Source organism: Sinohyriopsis cumingii, chromosome 3, assembly GCF_028554795.1.
Source record: "Sinohyriopsis cumingii isolate HCF-2022 chromosome 3, ASM2855479v2, whole genome shotgun sequence".
NCBI classification, from domain to species: domain Eukaryota; kingdom Metazoa; phylum Mollusca; class Bivalvia; order Unionida; family Unionidae; genus Sinohyriopsis; species Sinohyriopsis cumingii.
Genome location: NC_142963.1, coordinates 105,427,034 through 105,446,273, shown reverse-complemented (window position 1 = coordinate 105,446,273; position 19,240 = coordinate 105,427,034). Strand labels below are relative to the sequence as shown.

The 19,240-nt window shown below is 35.3% G+C and overlaps 1 protein-coding gene across 2 annotated transcripts in view; it reads left to right on the top strand.

Moving 5' to 3' along the window:
* LOC149803465 (ras-related protein Rab-26-like) overlaps positions 1–19,240 on the top strand; it is a 163,483-nt gene that overhangs the window by 54,270 nt on the left and 89,973 nt on the right. For both annotated transcript variants that reach the window (XM_089953176.1, XM_089953175.1), the window contains exon 2: positions 6,786–6,896. In XM_089953176.1, coding sequence (XP_089809302.1) covers positions 6,786–6,896 — 111 coding nt within the window. The remainder of the gene's footprint in view (positions 1–6,785; positions 6,897–19,240) is intronic.

Genomic DNA, 19,240 nt, shown 5'->3' with positions numbered 1-19,240 from the left:
AACTTATATACCTTATGCGTTGCCTCAAGCACTCTTATTATAATGTGGCTTTTAACGTCTTGAGACAAAGATCTCTGCAATTTGTATAACAAGCCATATTATTCGTCCTATGCCAGGAAGAATGCATCTGTTGTAAAATCGCGATATTCTTTTTGAATGATATTTCTGTTGTAATAACTTCTCCAAGTACTAGCATTTATAGACATGTCTTCAACATATTAGTAACTCTTTTACTGAACGTTTTTAAAGGTAATTTATAAGACCAAAACATAATCCAGAGAGACTTGGTCTGAAAGAAAAAGAATCCTTACATCGACGTGTACAGTTTTATCTTCTGCGATTAAATAATTAGGTTTGCCTTCGGTATATAATTGTAAAATGTTTTAAAATTCTTCATTTTTATTACCCAACATTACTTAGGATCTTGCTCGCTTCAGTCACTTTTGATATTCCTTGACCATTCTTCATCATGCTACAAAAAAATAATTACTTAAATTTTCATACTTGAAGAACGTGTTCAAGATGGAGATCGACATTTTAATGGTACCTCTTTCTGCATATGCATTTTCTTTGCTTTTGTCTTCCCTTCATATTTAATTTCTTGGTAAGACCTTGGCCATTGTGGTTTCCATCCTTAATTAAAAGAAAATTACAGTTTTTACTAACTGATATTATGATAAACAAAATACAGCGCCGTCTAGAATGCGTTTCCATGGAAAACGTATTGTTTGCCCGAAGCAAATGACTTGACATTGTCATATACACCAAATTTGTTTATCGGATCACAAGACATTAAAAACCCAATCTAGACCGACCAAATATTTGGTAAAATAGGAGCCTGATCGAACAGAACGAAGAATGTCTGCAATGGAGATAAATTTTGTAAATGTCAACAATGTGCTATGTGAGCTGTTTAGACGGTCAGTATTGTGTTTATCAAGTACTTGCAATCAGAGCGGTATTTCAGATATATAGTGGTTAATCATAGTCCCTAGCGTATTGCGTTTTTGTACAATAGTTGATTCAGTAAATTTTAAAAACGTACTTGTTTGATGTACCGGCAGGACTAGCTGAAAATTGTTGTATATTGTGTGGAAAGAAGCAGAATCTACTTTATTTAAAAAAATAATACTTAATGATCTGTTTTAACTTCCCTTCTTCAACAAGGTCCTTGTTATGGTAGTTGTTAATCCTTTCCTTTATTTACTGGTATTCTTTAGTGTGGACTTATTTTTGCTTCATTGTTTGACTGGAATCGCTTTTTGTTTGCTCACTTTTATCTGTTACACAACATGGTAAAGACATTTTTGAATGAGTAGCACTCTTTATGATAGAGATTTAAACTAAACAGCAATTAAAACAAATTGTAATTTTGTAAATATGGTCTCAGAATGTCACATACATGAGATGCAAGTGAAAATTGTATAAACGTGTGAATAACAGTCATATTTAATCCAACTCTAGCAAAACAAGAACATGAACACAAGGTTACCAACAGTTATTTTATCAAATGTATGCATTAACCTACGTCAGTAGCAATGCGAAAAAATGTAGCAGTCAGAATAAATGAAGCAGTCAGACTAAATGTAGCAATTAGAATAAATGCTTTGGTGAAACGAATCGGTCATTTATGCCTTAACCTACATCAATAGCAGTCAGAATAAATGTATCAGTCAGACTAAATGTAGCAGTCAGACTAAATGTAGCAGTCAGACTAAATGTAGCTATTAGAATAAATGTAGCAATCAGAATAAATCTAGCAGTCAGACTAAATGTAGCAGTCAGACTAAATGTAACAGTCAGACTAAATGTAGCAGTCAGACTAAATGTAGCTGTCAGAATAAATGTAGCAGTCAGACTAAATGTAGCAGTCAGACTAAATGTAGCAATCAGAATAAATGTAGCAGTCAGACTAAATGTAGCAGTCAGAATAAATGTAGCAGTCAGACTAAATGTAGCAATCAGAATAAATGATTTTGTGAAACGAATCAGTCATTATTGCCTGCATATTGCGCATAACATAGGTACACAATATAAACAATTCACATTATTTTCAATAACTGTAGCCTGTACAATGACACAATTTCATGATCTTCGTTTACCGTAGTTTCATTCTTTTTGCTTTGTGTCCTGACTAGAAAGTATGCACCTTTAATGCATCCAGTTCCTATCCTCCCGTCAGATGAATCATTTGAATTCAATAAAAAAAATTCTGAACGTATGTATGATTACGCAAGTCGCATAATATACAAGTGATTAAAGTATTCATTGAAATAGTCACCATTATGAAGTTATTGTTGTAAAGAACAATTAACATTATGCTTCCATTGCCTTTTATCAGTCAAATCAGGTAATGTAAATTGATATAATTTAAAATCGCCAGATATAGAAAAATCCCATTTTAGAGAATGGATGTAGTGTACTCTCTGCAACATTTAGCACGGTACTTGAATGTGCGTCCATTTGTTGTCCTGTCCTGCATCGTACCATTTAGCAAGGCACTTAAATTAAATAAGTATCAATTTCTTGTTCTTTTTTGTGTAAAGCTAGTGCCATGAAGATTCTTATCTAGCGGGGGAAATGGCAGATGAACGACATTCATTACAAGGATATGCCATTTACGCAATTGCCAGATAACTTTACCTGGCTGTTAAGCTACAGTCACAGACCTAAATCTGATTGGGATAATAGAAGGAATTCTACACAATATAACCATGCATCCTATAGTTCCGTGCCAATTTAAGTTTTTTCTTTTGATAGTTATCTGGTTGTATTCATACGATAATGATGACTTCTAAAAGAATTTTTTTTTAAAAATTGAGCTTAAAATTAGACGTTTAGCTTACTTTTTATGAAATAAATTAAATTTCCATATCCAGATCATATCCACGTGATCCTTTGTAGCCACTGATATTATACATTTTGTGTACGACTTATTTTCGTATGCAAGTTGATTCTCTCTCTCTCTCTACATATATATATATATATATATATATATATATATATATATATATATATATATATATATATATATATATATATATATATATATATATATACACGTGTGTGTTGGGGATGTTGCTGTCAAACTTGTCTTTGTTCCCATCGTATAAAACATTGCATCGTAATCTGAGCGGACAAGCCAAATATCTTTATGGTACAAGCATGAACGTAAAGTTCTGTGTGTGTGAAAGAAAGCACAAAGGAAAGAAAGGTTCTAATGCCACTCATGATAAAAGACGAAACGGACGCCAAAATGTTTCCGATTAAACATGTTAAAAACGATATAAATACAACCGTTGAGTGCAAATGAAGTGCAGTATATATTATAATATATATTTACGTCTATGCTCTCAAAAAGTAACAGAAAAGAGTGAAGACTACAAGCTTTATACAATTTCAATCAAAAAATTCCCCTGAATACAAAGTGAAAATTAGGAAAAAAAGAGAACGTATGGTATTGCAAATTAAATCCAAAAATAATCCAAGATATAAAGACACAAGTCCTAGTAATAAAAAGTAAATAGTCCTGAATATAACTCAGTTCAAGTCCTGTAAAGATCCAAAATTGTCAACAATCTCTTGTAGAATTACAGAAATATTATTCCAGGTTTGAATTCAGTGTGAATTCCATTGAATATCTTTATCCAAGAATTTTATCAAAACACTTTTGTATTTTGAGAGAAAATAATCACTTGAATTCAGTAATTTGAATAAATAAAATTCAGCCCTAACTGATCACAACATAGTACAACTTAAAGTGCTAGATGTTAAAGCACAACTGGTAAAATCCTCACGGTCACAAGATAATATATTTCTCTGCTTTACAGCTTGTCACAAATTAGCATTTTCTAAAAACAACTATTACCCAGTGGAAAATAACTGTATCGAATGACCTAATGAGCCTTGTTTACAAGACAATAGCCTACAAAATTCACTTAGGAATCTCCAAAACCCTGACCCAATCAACATGTTTACTTGAATAATAATTCAGTTCATAAGCTTATACACATAGAGACTAATGAAGTTATTATTAGTTGTTTACATAAATGAAATTAAAAAAAATATAAACGTCAATCAGGTCAAGCAGAATTGAACTCAATTTGGACAAGGTCAAGTCCAGCAAGCAATGTTACATTATAATAACATGTAATGGAAAAAAAATGTAAAACTAACAAACAATTAAATTATATATATATATATATATATATATATATATATATATATATATATATATATATATATATATATATATATATATATATATATATATATATATATATATATACCGGTCCACAGGTCACAGGCGATGTCAAGTCCATCATCAAAGGGTCCGACATTTAATCATGCAAGAAGACAACATGTAACCAGTGACCTAATGGTAAATGCAGGTAGACACGTAAATCAGCTCTTAGTAAGGTTATTTGTACAATGGAAAATAGAAAATAGAGAAGATGCAAAACACAAACACGAAACATATTTAGATCGCATATCAAATTTATTAAATAATATTAAATTCAGTACAACATCCTCACTTTGTAGTAACCAGGTCGATAATGTGTAGTATTCAGCCAGTCACATAACTGATCTAGAAGCAGGAATCAAAATATATCAGGATTATAGCCAGAACAAGAATCGGGATTCTGGTCTACTGACTTGTCATCAATGATAGTATCAGAACTAAACCCATAAACCCAGCCTACTGAAGATGATTTCGTGGTATGCAACATACAGCTGATAATAAAATTGCTTCAGCAGAAAGATGAGATCCACCAGTGGACTGGTGGAACTGGATCAAATGCATTCACATTAGCAATATGCACCTATGCAGTTTACATCATTGTCATTGTCTTAACATGCATCCTATATTCCAATCAAATTCTGTAACACGGCTATTTATACAACATCGTTTTCGTTTGAGAGTGTCGTATTCCTTTTGAATAGTTCTTTTTTCCCAGTTGTGCTTCTTTTTAAGCTTCTGATGGCTTCGATGCATCAAAAATACCTCCACATGTTACCGTTGGGGATCGGAAGTAGGATGTGTCATCAGACATCGCATAGACGCAGAAGATTTTATCAGGAGTTTTAAGCGTCTAATTAATGGATATTGCACACTAGTTTTTAATCTTCTCATCTCACATAGATTCATGAGTTGGCATCAGAAACAATCCACTGTGATTTATTTTCTCTTGGACTCTCGTATTTCTTTTAATATAATAAAATAAACAAATTGTAGATTAAATTTACTCGAAAAGTCCAACAGGCCAGATGGACTCGTTATTAATTCTTTGCTTCAATCCACCATGAAATTATTTAGCATCGGACTTGCGGGTTGAAGTGGGAAAGACAATTGGTTTCCTTATACGTTTTCGACTTTTAGCAAGGTCTTCATCAGACGAGAACAAAGGACACACACAGGCACAGACAGCATGCATAATAAAAGTAAAGCTACAAATATTAATATTTTGACACCGACAAACTTGTATCACACCCAGATTTCAAAATGGCGACATGACCAAGTAGTCTCGCGCAAAGACCCAGTGTCACACAATAGTCAGTGCAGTTTGCTTGCAAGTGCAAAAACGGTTTGAAAAGATCTTGGAGTCCATCATTTCATTAGAAGTAATTAGTAGACAAAACAACGTTGGCAATGATTGACAGGCGCATTATGCGACGGTAGATCTGGGTCTTTGTTGTTTTAGTTGGACCCGAGTTATAAACTCGTATCACCGGTATATTCTACGAATATCTGATGTTCAATCTAGTATCAGTAATCTTTAATTGGAGCTGTGAAACCACTGTGGAACCATAACCGTCAGTTCACGACGCAGTAAATACGTTAGAAAGCCTTTAGCTGTTTCTACGGTAGCTAGGATAATGAGGCCATGACATAAAACTTATTTATAAAGAGAATATTCGAGTCACAATCTAATAAGTGAATCGAATATCCTCTGTAAATAATGCATAAAAGGAAGGCCTCATTTCAAATGAAGATCTGAGATCATTAATGGCTATCTAATTATCTGACAATTTTCAATTCTACATCATAAACGCGGACCAAAAGTAATTTACACATTCGCACTCAAGGGTGGGACTATGCATTTCTGACGATATGTATAGTTTTAATGAATTTTTGGAGTTTTTCTTGACAATATATAAGTAAAGCGGAGAATGCAAAGACTTCCTGGTTGACCATGAATGGCATAACCTTTTCTCTGTACACACAACATAATAGGCCAGTAAGTAACGCTTACGTTTAGCAAGACAAAATTCTTTGCAAATCTACCGTAAATGTCGGAATTGGTGAGCGCAGTGAAAAATGTAAGAAATATAATCTGTGTGCAAAGGCAACCGTCCAGTGAGACCAAGTTATAGCAAACTCTTCAGTGACATAGTAGGCAGGTATTGCTGTAATCTCTATTGTGTCCTCCACATATTTTTATACTATAAACCATATCCAAAAATTCACACAGTATCATTAGCAAAAATAGCTGGAAGACATAATGACGCCATTTCTATTCAAGAAAAATTGAGAAACGTCGTCAATATGAAACCTTCGGTCGTGAGATCGATATATGTTTTGGGTATAGTTGATGAGAATATATTTTATTTAAAAATGATAAAAGAACTTGCTTCAAATAGAAACTTTTTTGGGACTCATAAGAGAACAAGAACATGATCGGTGTATAACTGGGCCGTAATATTTTAGCAACGACATTATATAGTTTAATGTTTTCAAGTGTTGAATCAATTGCCATTTTAATACTCATTTCCATTCTCCACAGACAATCCTGGTGGGTGACAGTGGAGTGGGAAAAACTTCGTTGCTAGTGCAGTTTGATCAGGGAAAATTTCAAGCGGGATCCTTTGCAGCAACTGTTGGCATAGGGTTTACGGTAAGAAATTATATGCGGCCTCCATTATCACTGATAGAGGATTCACGGTAAGTAATTTTGACTGATGGTCAGTTTAGACGATACTGATCTTGCAGAACATGTACGAGCCAGTTCGTTGCACTGTAGCCATGCAGACTTGCGGAACAAACGAGGATATATCGGACCATGGGGGGACAATGGTTGCAAGATCCATTCTTCGAGTGATTATTGATAATGTGTACGCTGAAGAGGGTAGGAAGTATTTTTTATTTGCATTTCACTATGAATTGATAAAGGTTTTCATGTCAATGATTGTGTAGTAATATACTGTTGTAAATATAGTACTTTCATTCCACAAATATTGTCCTTCATGTGTTACTGAACAAACACAGCTGCAGCTTATTTCTTTTTCGGAAAAAACATGATTCTTTGTGGACGGGTTGCTGTTTTACGGCGTAAACGGCATTATGAGACTGTTCGAGAAATTTACTCGTTGTTTCTAATTCTATTTTCAAACACTTAAAGTGATTATGTTGACGCCAAGGATAATTACATCCATTTCCTGTTACCAAGCAATCAATGTGGGTTTTTGTTGTCTAGGGTCGCCGGTGGCCGAGTGGTCTAAAGCGCTCACCTTTACCGATCGCTGTCATCTCAACTCTGTCCACTTGTATTGAGTCTCGGCTGGGCCAATGTGCGGTATGTGAGAATGCTGGCAGTAAGTAGCTTCTCTTGTGTCGGAAGTTCTTACCGGGGTTGTTTCTCTACCAGTTATATTGTTCACTATATATATGTCCGATCTTGCGCTGAGCAATGACGTTAAACCCCAAAACAACAACAATGACTTAGCCCCCAATGGGAAGTGGCAAACACGAACTCCGATGACAGTTGTGTTGAATTTATAATATATCTACTTACTTCTACAATAATATGGTGCAGGAAGCCACGTAACTATGGCTGTCTAAGACAGGTGATTTACTTAGTAGCGGTCATCTGTAAGGCAGGTTGGAATGTAATCACACACTACAAGGACCCAAACCTAAAATATAGCCAGAATTAGTTATGAAGGAAACAATTCTCGAACATCCCGCCAATTTGGAATTTACAAAAAGTTAACACATATTTGGAAGCTGAGCTGCATCTACATGTATGTCATCAGTGATTCAATGAGCCAGAAACGTTCATCTTCATAACTATATAAATGACAGAAAGTTCTAACCTTAATGATCCTGACATATGTCAAGTACTGAATATTTGCAGCATATATATATATATATATATATATATATATATATATATATATATATATATATATATATATATATATATATATATATATATATATATATATATCGATTTAATAGGGATCTTTTTCCGTTAATATTTTGTTTAACGTCCCCAGTCATCTTCTGTCTCTTGTCTTGTTAGCTTAATAGTGATCTTTTTCGTTAATATTTTGTTTAACGTCCCAGTCATCTTCTGTCTCTCGTCTTCTTAGTTTGACTCTGAGCTTTTTCTATTGTGCTGAATGATCAGTGTGAATCGTCGACAATGCTGTGATAGAATAAATTGATTTCGATTTTTGTCCCTTAGCTAGAATTCATCTTCGAGATTTGTTCCATTCATTTTGTTTGATAACTTTTCACCCAAAACATATAATCCATGCTTGTAGAATAAAACTTGGTAACCAATCGAGGGATATATTTTAACTATGTACAAGGTGTGTGTGTGGCACATTCTGCAGACTCAGTTTTAACAGTTTCTTTCAAAATTTGCAATAAGTAGGCATCATGCCAGAGCTTACATTCTATTTACTAAACTGAAAAAGAATCTTGTGAAGGTTTTCTTTACAAGAGAAAAACACTAAATAAGCATCAAGCAAATTATTTATCTCGATCTCATTATATCATAATTGCAATGGCAGTAGCTGGTACAGTAAAGTAACATTTCCATTGGTCAGAATGTTACCACGTGATCAAAATGAATTGCGTTCATTTCCGTATGAACTATAAGGAGAACTACTTTTCTAAGAATACCCACTTCTATGAATAGAGTCACGTGTACAGCATAAGATAAACACTTCCAGTGAAGGCAAACACAAAGAAAGCATTAGAGGAAAACAACATTCTTACATTTTTTAAATAAAAAATTTGAATAAATTTGGCTTCCATTAGTTGAAGGACTGGTATTATGATGACCTTATTTATTACGATCAAGCAGGACAATCCCAGGTGCTATATATAGCTACGTAACAGAAAAAAACCAAACATGTATTACTACGCTCAATTAAGGTTTATATTTTTAAATGATGCAAACAAAATAACATAACGAATAATTGAAATTTCAATTATAAGAGTTTAACGTTGTTTTTTCTGAGTTCATCGTGGTATAAACTGTCAGTTGCCGACTCACACAGCTTACATAACGCCCTTCGGGCGTTATTTGCTGTGTGAATCGGCAACTGACAGTTTATACCACGATAAACTCACAAAAAAACAACGTTAAACTCTTACATAATTGCAATGCCAGTAGCTGGTACAGGAAAGTAACATTTCCATTGGTCAGAATGCTACCACGTGATCAAAACGAATTGCGTTCATTTCTGTATGAACTGTAAGGAGAACTACTTTTCCACTTCTATAAATAGAGTCACATGTACAGCATAAGATAAACACCGCCAGTTAAGGCAGACATGAAGTAAGCATTAAAGAAAAACAACATTCTAACAAACAAATAAAAAATAATTGAAAAAATTTGGCTTCCATTGGTTGAAGGACTGGTATTATGATGACCTTATTGCGATCAAGCTGGACATCCCAAGTGCTATAAATAGCTACGTAACAGAAAAACCACAAACATGTATTACTACGCTCAATTAAGATTTCTGTTTTTTTAATGATGCAAACAAAATAACATAACAAATAATTAAAATTTCAATTATAAGAGTTTAACGTTGTTTTTTCTGAGTTCATCGTGGTATGAACTGTCAGTTGCCGACTCACACAGCTTAAACTCTTACTTTATTTCGAGATTTTGTTTTTCATACAAGCACCAGCTGCAGTTTCATTGGTTGTTTCAAGTTGTCACTTATTCCTTTTCTTTGTTAATAGATGTTATTTCTGTGGGTTGTACATTGTCCATTCGGATAAACTAATATGTTTAACGTTATTTTTATAGGTGGGGAGTACCTACATTTGAATATGTGAATGGTAATTCATGTCCCCATGTCCTTTTTAATATGTGTTCTTTGGCACACAAACATTTTTATATGATCTAAGTGTATTACTGTCACTCTATAGTTCGAAGAAGACATTACAGATTATTGGTAATCTGTAACTTTCGTGATGTCATTTATTTTTTCCACTGAAGCTAACTCATTTCAACACAAGTCACTGACCAAAGAAATATTTTTATTTTATGCTAAGCAGTGAATTACTTTATTTTCTAATTAAAATAATATTGATATTTCACTGCAGTGAAAAAATAACAAGATTTTGTCACTACAGGAACTACTTTTTTGGGTCAGAACATACTTACCTCCCTTTGATTTTGTTGTCAGTGAACTACTTTTAACTTATGTATATGTCATTGTCATTATTAATAATCCCTGTCTGTTATCCTTGAAACTTGTAGTTTGTTATTCTGGAAATATCAGTTAATGTTTATCACTCTGATGTGGAACAAATACTGTGCGCAGGTACACATAGCACAGCAGAACATGTACGGTAAACAACTGACATTACCGTAAGAAATCTGCTAATTTACTGTCACAAACTTTAGGTAGCCAACTTATGTGAGCATAAAATAAAAAGAATATTTGCTTGAAACGAGCGAATAACGGATACATTTCATCTCGTGGGTGAAAAACTCTAGTAGTTGCACTCGTGGATTCGTCACTATGTATCTTGTGGCATTTTTGTATTTTTAAATTTTTTTTATCTACTACTAAAATGAATAAGTTTTAAAAGCGTTAGGGTAATGTGCGTTGTCAACCAAAATTCATATATCGTCATGAACTGATAAAACCCAACTTTTTTATTTGGCTGTTTTACAGTTCTTGATAATAAGACCTAAGTGACTTCGGCTTCCAGCTAACATCCTCATGACTGAATACGCTTCTCATACAGACTGATTCATTTTCGTCACGCATTATTTTATTCCCTTGCATACCTTTTCTCCAAGTGATTAGTGTTCTGACTCGGTGGTCTTAAACTAAATAACGGAACAGAGCAAAAACATCAGGTTCTGTAAAAGTCAACAAATAATTTATTTTCATAGAATATGAACTGAAACTTCAAAACAACTTACAGTATTGTGAATTAAACCCCAAATAGTCTTAACTTTATATCACTAGTCCAAAGACAGAGAACATTATGCCGAATGAAATCCAGTGGTGTTTCGAATGAATTTTAATACGTGGGGGTGTGTGTACATAATGAAGATTTCGGACTTGCTATATTCTCCATATTAACTGAAGTAATGAGCTCAGTCAAAGTGATTACTTTTCATACATAAATTTCTAAACTCATTAGATATATCGCGTAACATCTGAGTGTCTTCATGTACACAAGTCATAAGGTCACCACAAGTTATAAGATCGAGGTGTGTTATGACATTTTTAAGGTATTGTTCATGTCTGAGTTAAAATGTGAAACAATTTTATCGGTAGTGTAACTGTTTCATTAAACGTTTAAAACAATATATGTATACATTCGTATGGCAAATATCTTTCTATTAAGGTTAGGTGTCAGTTGTTAAATGTAATTAGCCTCACATTGTGGACATAGTTTGGTTTGAATTTTAAGGTTTAATTAAAGATTAACTAGTTTTGCGATTTTACCTTGTGCATCGTAAAATATTTAAATGCATGAAGTGTCTCTGGAAACCATTGATTTAAAAAACCTGTGTGCTGATTTGAGGTGTAAACAGATGTAATTTGTTTGGGGGCTGTTGCTGCTGCTTCTCTTGTTATTTTCTTCTTTAGTTGTCATGTTTTCTAGTAAGTCACTTGTGCGTTTAACCAAAACAAATTCAAAATGGCAGTAAAGTAAACGACAATGGTGGCGATCTACAGTTTCGTATTTTGCATAGGGTTATATTTTAAAAGAAGAATAATTTTCAGTTTTCCTCATTGGTTATACTTACTATTTAAAAGATACCTTGTATATCTTAGGTATTTTTTAAAAAGAACATTTAATTAATTCTATTTTGTTGAATGATTGATATGTGTAATATAGGTTGTAGAGTATACAGCTTGGCCTTATTCCAGATGTGCATTTATAACATAAAATGCTAGCTCAGCATGATCAGTTTCACTTCCCGGACTTCAAAGGTAATTTTAATAAGAAAGAGCTGATAACTTTATTTTACATTTTTGTAATTCCATCATTGCACTTTTTGAATCTGTTATTGTCTAGTCTGGTAAAACTCATTTTTCCAATTTTTATAATTGCTTAATATGGTGTACTTTAGACTAATTCAGGATGATTTTGTGAGCACATGGGAGCAGTCATTTTGGTTATCAGTATGCTTAGAACATATACTATTTCCACAAGTACAATATCCAAAGAAATTTCAGTCACAAAACATTGAAGTAACATAGAGGTATGTCATCATTCTTCCCATTGTGTATGTTGCAAATTCAAACAACTTCACCTTTCACCTGTCACTCTAAGAAGTTGATAATATCTGAAGCGCACCCCACCCCACCCCAAATTAAACCTTTACCTGCAGTTCATTATTCGTGACTTTTACGACTGAACCCTTTTCAGACATAATATCTATAGTGTACCTATATTGCAACAATGTTTTGTGCTCTCAAAATTAGTCCAGTAAGTAAAACAAGTATGGTGCTAATGTACATGGCATCAGGCCCGGCCCTAGGGCAAGACGAACGAGGCAACCGCCTTGGGCCCCGCGCTTTCAGGAAATCAACTCCGCAATGCATTTGTTTCAGCTTGGGGCCCCGCGCTCATCGCTTGCTGTCTTGGGCCCCGCATGCTGCCTTGGGCCCCGCACATCCTAGGGCCGGGCGTGCATGGCATTCATATAAAAGTTCAAGCTAACAAATGCATAGACAAAACCATTACCGCCCAAATTAGTGAATTCATTTAAAATACATATATTTCCAATACAGCAAGAAAACCTCAAATAACATAAGCATGGTTATAAAAAAGATCAAAGATCAGGTACAACGATCAATATTCAAATAAAACAAATGAGGAACTACACAAGACTGATCAAAACTGAAGAATGTAAATAAAGAATAAAAAGCCTTCCAAACACAAGTAAAATAAGCTGATGACGATAGAAACCAACTAAAGTCTAATTAAATTTAATATCATCAAAGAAACAAGTAAAACTCAAATGAGGCAAACGAATGCTAAATAAAAATGAATATAGCGGAATGAACAAACGAAAAATCAAATATGAAACGAATGGTAACTAAATACACCCGTCAAATGAAACAAACACATTACACAAGACTATCAAACGCTGGTGTTGGTGTTGGTGTTGTGGGTTTTAACGCCATTTTTCAGCACACGATAGGCTATGCATGGCGGACAGTATTAATGGTGGAGGAAGAAACCGGGAAAACCCCGGGAAGAACCAGCGACCCACGAGAAGCTACTGGCAAGCTTTCTCACATACCCACATTGCCCGAATCCTAGACTCGAACCCATGCAGACAGAGGTGAGATGGCAGTGATCCGTTACTGAGAGCGCTTTAGACCACTCGGCCACTCCGGATTCCCTATCAAACGCTAAGCGAAGTAAAATATATTTAAATCAAACACTCTAAATCAAGCATGTTAAACAAACAGAAAAGAAAACAATTAAAGAAACAAAATAATTTACAGAAAACGCAAATATGCACGTTATCTATTCGCAAACACAACCGTCAAATGAACCAAACGACAAATATACTTTATCAAAATAACAGAGTATGCTACTGTACCGTTTTGACGAGACTATCCTAAAGTAAAAGTGGATATAGATGAACATGGCGGTTGGTGACATACATAGCGTGCAAGCCATCACGCAGATTTAAGAAGTAGCACTGCTTTTGGAAAACTAGCCAGAGTGCGGTCTCCAGGCTACCTCTGCAATTATATGGAAATGTAAAGAGTGTTTACAGCAGGTGTCGGAAGTATTTGGCATGCGTGCCGATGATGTCACGCCAAACACCTTGGACAGGCAAGCGATACGAGTTTAGTTTTGTATTTTATGTTCTTAAACAATACTTAAATAAAGGCGATTAATATAACTTGGCACGCACCACTCAACAACTGAGCGGACCTGACAATATAATTATAAATGGTTCCCGATGCCTTGTCTACATAATATAATATATCAAAAGGTTGTATCTTTGCCGATAAAAGCATATAACACACTTAGAAATTACGTCGATAATCACGTGTATGCTGTCCATTCAGTCTGCCAAGCAATCCAGGCCTATTTTTTAGTTCTTGTCGGAAAGTTTAAATTGTGGCGATTTAAAGCCTCAAATCAACAGTTACTCTAACCTTGATATAACAAGGGGATACAATCATGAATAGATATAAGAGACACGGGCTATTACAGACATACGTTTCAGATGCCCTTTTAATGTGATGAAATTTTCTTTTTCAATAGACTATCACACGTTTTAATGTTTTAAACCGGTGAGAAGGTAAGAATCAGAGAATAAAAAAATAACAAATTATTTCTGTCTTTCGTCCGTTTGGATAGTGTTAATTCTAAGTGGGAGGGGGCTAAATTATTGATCTAATTTTAATAATGTAAAACATACCTGTCACTATTGTTGTGCTTACCTTTTCCGGTGTTGAACTACCCTAGTACAAATTAGAAAATTCCATCCTCGTATTAGATGGAAAAGTTCCAGAACTTCTATAGCTAGAAAGAACACAGACTCACACTGAACCACATAGTAGTCGTTATCTTTTACTTAGACCAGACTACTTGGTTTGGGACATCAGAATGGGGTTGTATGAGTCTGGTAAGTATGAGGAACGGTGTCTGGTAAGTATTACGCCATTAAAATTACACCCCTTCCTCCACACCTAGCAGCCGTCATCTTTTACTTACACCAGACTACTTGGGTTGGGGCATCAGAATGGGGTTGTATGAGTCTGGTAAGTATGAGGAACGAGTCTGGTAAGTATTACGCTCTTAAAATTACATCCCTTCCTCCATACGTGGTAGCCGTCATCTTTTACTTTGAGCAGACTGCTTGCGTTGGAACATCGGAATGGGGCTGGATGACGAACGAATCTTAAACGGTGTCTGGTAAGTATTACGTAATTAAAATTACACCCCTTCCTCCAATCACAAAACTGCTTTTTAATAGCAGGAATGCAGTCTCTATCCATACTGTTAATTTGCTACTGCAGAAGGAGGCTCATTTAGCCTGTCATAAAAATGATATAATCGCCACTTACGGTAGGAGTGTCCACTACTGTAAGTTGGCAACAGATGGTTCCCTTTCTCGTGACGCAACTGTTGGGTCCAAGTGAAGGACTGATAAGTGCTCTTGATAGTGATGACAATTCAACTGGAAATAGTGGATGATAAAATATCAGCGGAGGCTTTTAAAGGTAGGAAAAGATATTTCCTTCTGTATTGTCTAGCTTTAGCTGAGATCAAATAAGACCCTAAGGCACTAACTGGGCATATAAGTATATCTTGAACACTTGCAATGGCAAAAGAAGAGACCCCTTGTGCAGCGACATCTGGAGTAATACCCTGAGTATGTATACCAACGGGACGAGTAGATCGCTGAAACACAATCGTTGGGGTCACGGAGGGGCTATCATAAGAGGATGGTGTGGGGTTAGAGAAATTTAAGAGACCAAAGAGAGGAGTGCACTATGTAGCTGACCACAGAGACCGTAGTGTCCGGGACATACCACTCCTTATGTTGCCCTGCGATCTCCTGGCCCTTGTAAACCCTTGAGAGAGCTCCTTATCCATAGCCTAATGGGGAATGTCACCGTATATGGGGAGGAAGGTGCACTTCTCCAAAATGGATGCTCGCACATCCCGTAAGGATTAAAAGGGAACATAGGGATGGTGGTTATGCCGTTCCTAACACTTTTGCTGGTCGGCAGTGTATACGTCGACTTCGAATATCGAACAGAATTAATTAAAAAAACCTGGGTGACCTGATCAATGTCCCAAATAATAAGGTACCTCAAAGCTGGTGCAATGTTTCTGGCTCCCAGTGACCAGGCAATGAACGACGTCCGGTCAGACGGTTCAGTTCTGATGGAGGAACTTTCCTTAGTAATTATAGGTCATAATCGCATCTCTGCCGGAATAGGGCTAAAAGCTTTGATAGCGTGGCGCAGGGGCGGGAGGGTAAGGGTCGAATCTAACCTCAACCCGAGCATTTCCATAATGGCATCAAAAAAAGAGAATTGCTATTTTGGATGCGCCTATTACGTGTGGTCAAACTGGGATTCACTTCTTTACTGTTCTAATTGTTTTGTACCTTTCCGTCTAATGGGAGGATGGAAGTTTCTAATTTGTACGAGGGTAATTCCGACGTTGAAAAGCAGAGGCGTCCGCATAATTTTGCTGGGGAAACGGGCAAACATGTGGTGTTCAAAGATTACGTTTTACGGATGTAGAAGGGAAGATGTTAATAAGCGAAATGAAGGAGCGGGCGGCAAGTGCCCAATTACCCCTATGTGCTGTCACCCATGTGATAAGGTAAGCAATGTAATAGTGACAGGTATTGTATTACTGCTATTAAAATAGTAATGACCTTGACCTTCAAGGTATAAGCATGACTCTTGTACATGATGTATTCTTTGTAATGAATAATACAGAGGTGATGCGTCTCATTATTTTACTTAAAGCAGCTTTCAAATTAAACAAACGTTGAGACAGTCTAACTAAAATTATAAATGTGACCTTGATTCTGAAGAAGGGGCTTCCAACAAAACTCTCTGAACAGAGGGTCCAATTTGTTACAAGCTGTAGATTACAAGTTTCGAATGGACAGTATATCCCCTTCAAACCTCCTCTCGGTTACAGATGTCATCCTTTTCAAAGCTGCAGTTTGAAATCTTAAGTCCAGTATCAGAAACGAGTGGCTATATTTGTATTCGCTTTTCTGTGACGCTCCAAAGAAACATTGTATTCATCCATTTGTCACGGTCATGATTTCAATTTCCATTTAAAGCTTTTTGTTATTTAATGTAGTCTCATGCTTGGGTGTTCAAATGACCACCTCCGCTACCCCAGCGACGCTTTACTCATAAATTACTTCCCACTGTATCATTCATTTTGGGGAATGTGCATAAATCAAGACTCACAGTTAAAGAAACAAAACTGCCTTAATGACGTCAATATTCATAATCATGACGCTAACTGAAAGTAAATTACATATCGATATTCTCACAAACAACATCTGCTGGAGCTTCTGCCATTAAATGTTATTGCAGTCGACACACAAACATCTGATACATGGGCTACAAAAAGGTTTATAATTAAAAACAAATACTGACTACCGGGAAAATCTTTAAATTGCAGTTAACAGCTGTTGCAGCGGTTGACCGAAATAAAATAGCGATATCTCTTTTCGATTTCAATTTTTAATTGATATGTTATCAGCTGACAATTCTTCGATAATAGATATTGTACATATATACACAAACAAGCACACGCATGCATGCATGCATAAATACGTAGGCGCGCACGCACGCACACACAAATACATAGATACGTACGTTCGTACGTACGTACAGACAGACAGACAAGACTAGACTAATTGAAAAGACGTAATTCCGTTATAAAAGTAACGAACTTATTTATCAGAGTAAAAAAGAACACACACCTGCACTATCACGAGCAATTTCTAATACCTAACTAGGCTCTTTATACAATAAACCGCAAGCCCAACTTACAACCACAGCGTAACACCGAGAAATGCAGTATATTATCATTTAATTAAACCAAAACTGTGTAAGGTCTTGTCAGCAATCTTATTGTGCAACAACTCAGGAAAATGCAATTCCCTTTAGTTCATATATAGTAATTTTCCCCACATATTGTGACCTCTGTTTCCCTTTATCCGTGCTGGCTTTGTTCCCCGTCGATCCTACTTTGATTAGAATCTCGTTGTCATATTAAGTTTGTCACTGTGTACTTCACAAAATATATTTGTAAATTACCCTTTAATACAAACATCATGACATACAGTGGAAGCTTTCGATTTTTCTATTCTCCCTTCTGTGTTACATTTATATTTGTCGTAAGAGTCACCCGCTTATTATAAAGTACGTATTACTCAAGAAAAGCATTCGTAGGCCTATTAGAATGTAAATCTCATCTATAATCATTCATTTTTAACATGAATTAGGAAAGACACAGTCTGATACTACTTTCTGTTGTTGTTGTTGATGTTGTTGTTGCAGGGTTTAACGCCATTTTTCAGCACAAGATAGGCTATACATGGCGGCAAGTATAAATGGTAGAGGAAGAACTCGAGAAAACCCCAGAAAGAACCACCGACCCACGAGAAACTACAGGCAAACTTTCTCACGTACCCACATTAGCCGAGCCCGAGACTCGAACCCAAACAGACAGAGGTGAGATGGCAGTAACCCGTAACGGTGAGCGCTTTAGACCACTCGGGGCCCCACTAATATCTGTATACATGTAAAACTAATAGTTGTTACTCTAAATGAACTCAAAATGTTTCAGTGCGAAAATTCAGTGTAATATCAGGCATACTCCAAGCACACAAAGTAAATATTCATCGTTTACCAATAGATTCCACGTGAACATATATAGTATTTTTTGGTACTATTATTTCCACCAGATAAATGACAATAGAATGACCATGATATAATAAGCTAACTGTAAACATTTCCGAAATATACGTAAAGATATATTTGCATGGTCACATACAATTAGATACTATACATTGTAAATTTATTAGTTGATTCGTGATTCTTTTTCTAATTTGTAATATTATTCGGTGCTGTGTTAGCCAGCTAACAATACATGCACACATACATACGTACGTACGCACGCACACGCACGTACATACATACATACAGTCCGTTATAAAAGTAATATTTATTTACCAGAGTAAAAAAGAACAACACAAATCTACACTATCACGAGCAATTTCTGATACCTAACTACACAATAAAAAAAGAATTTAGAACGCGTCAGATTTTGATAAAGAACACAATTTAAACTAAACTAAACATTTTATATTAATGGCTGACACATGTAGACAACATTAACCACTCTGATAATATATACAAACTCCAAATTAAGTACTTAAAATCTTTATACTAGCTAATGCCTAATTTATTCAACAAGTGAAATAAAATATCCTGGTCGTGT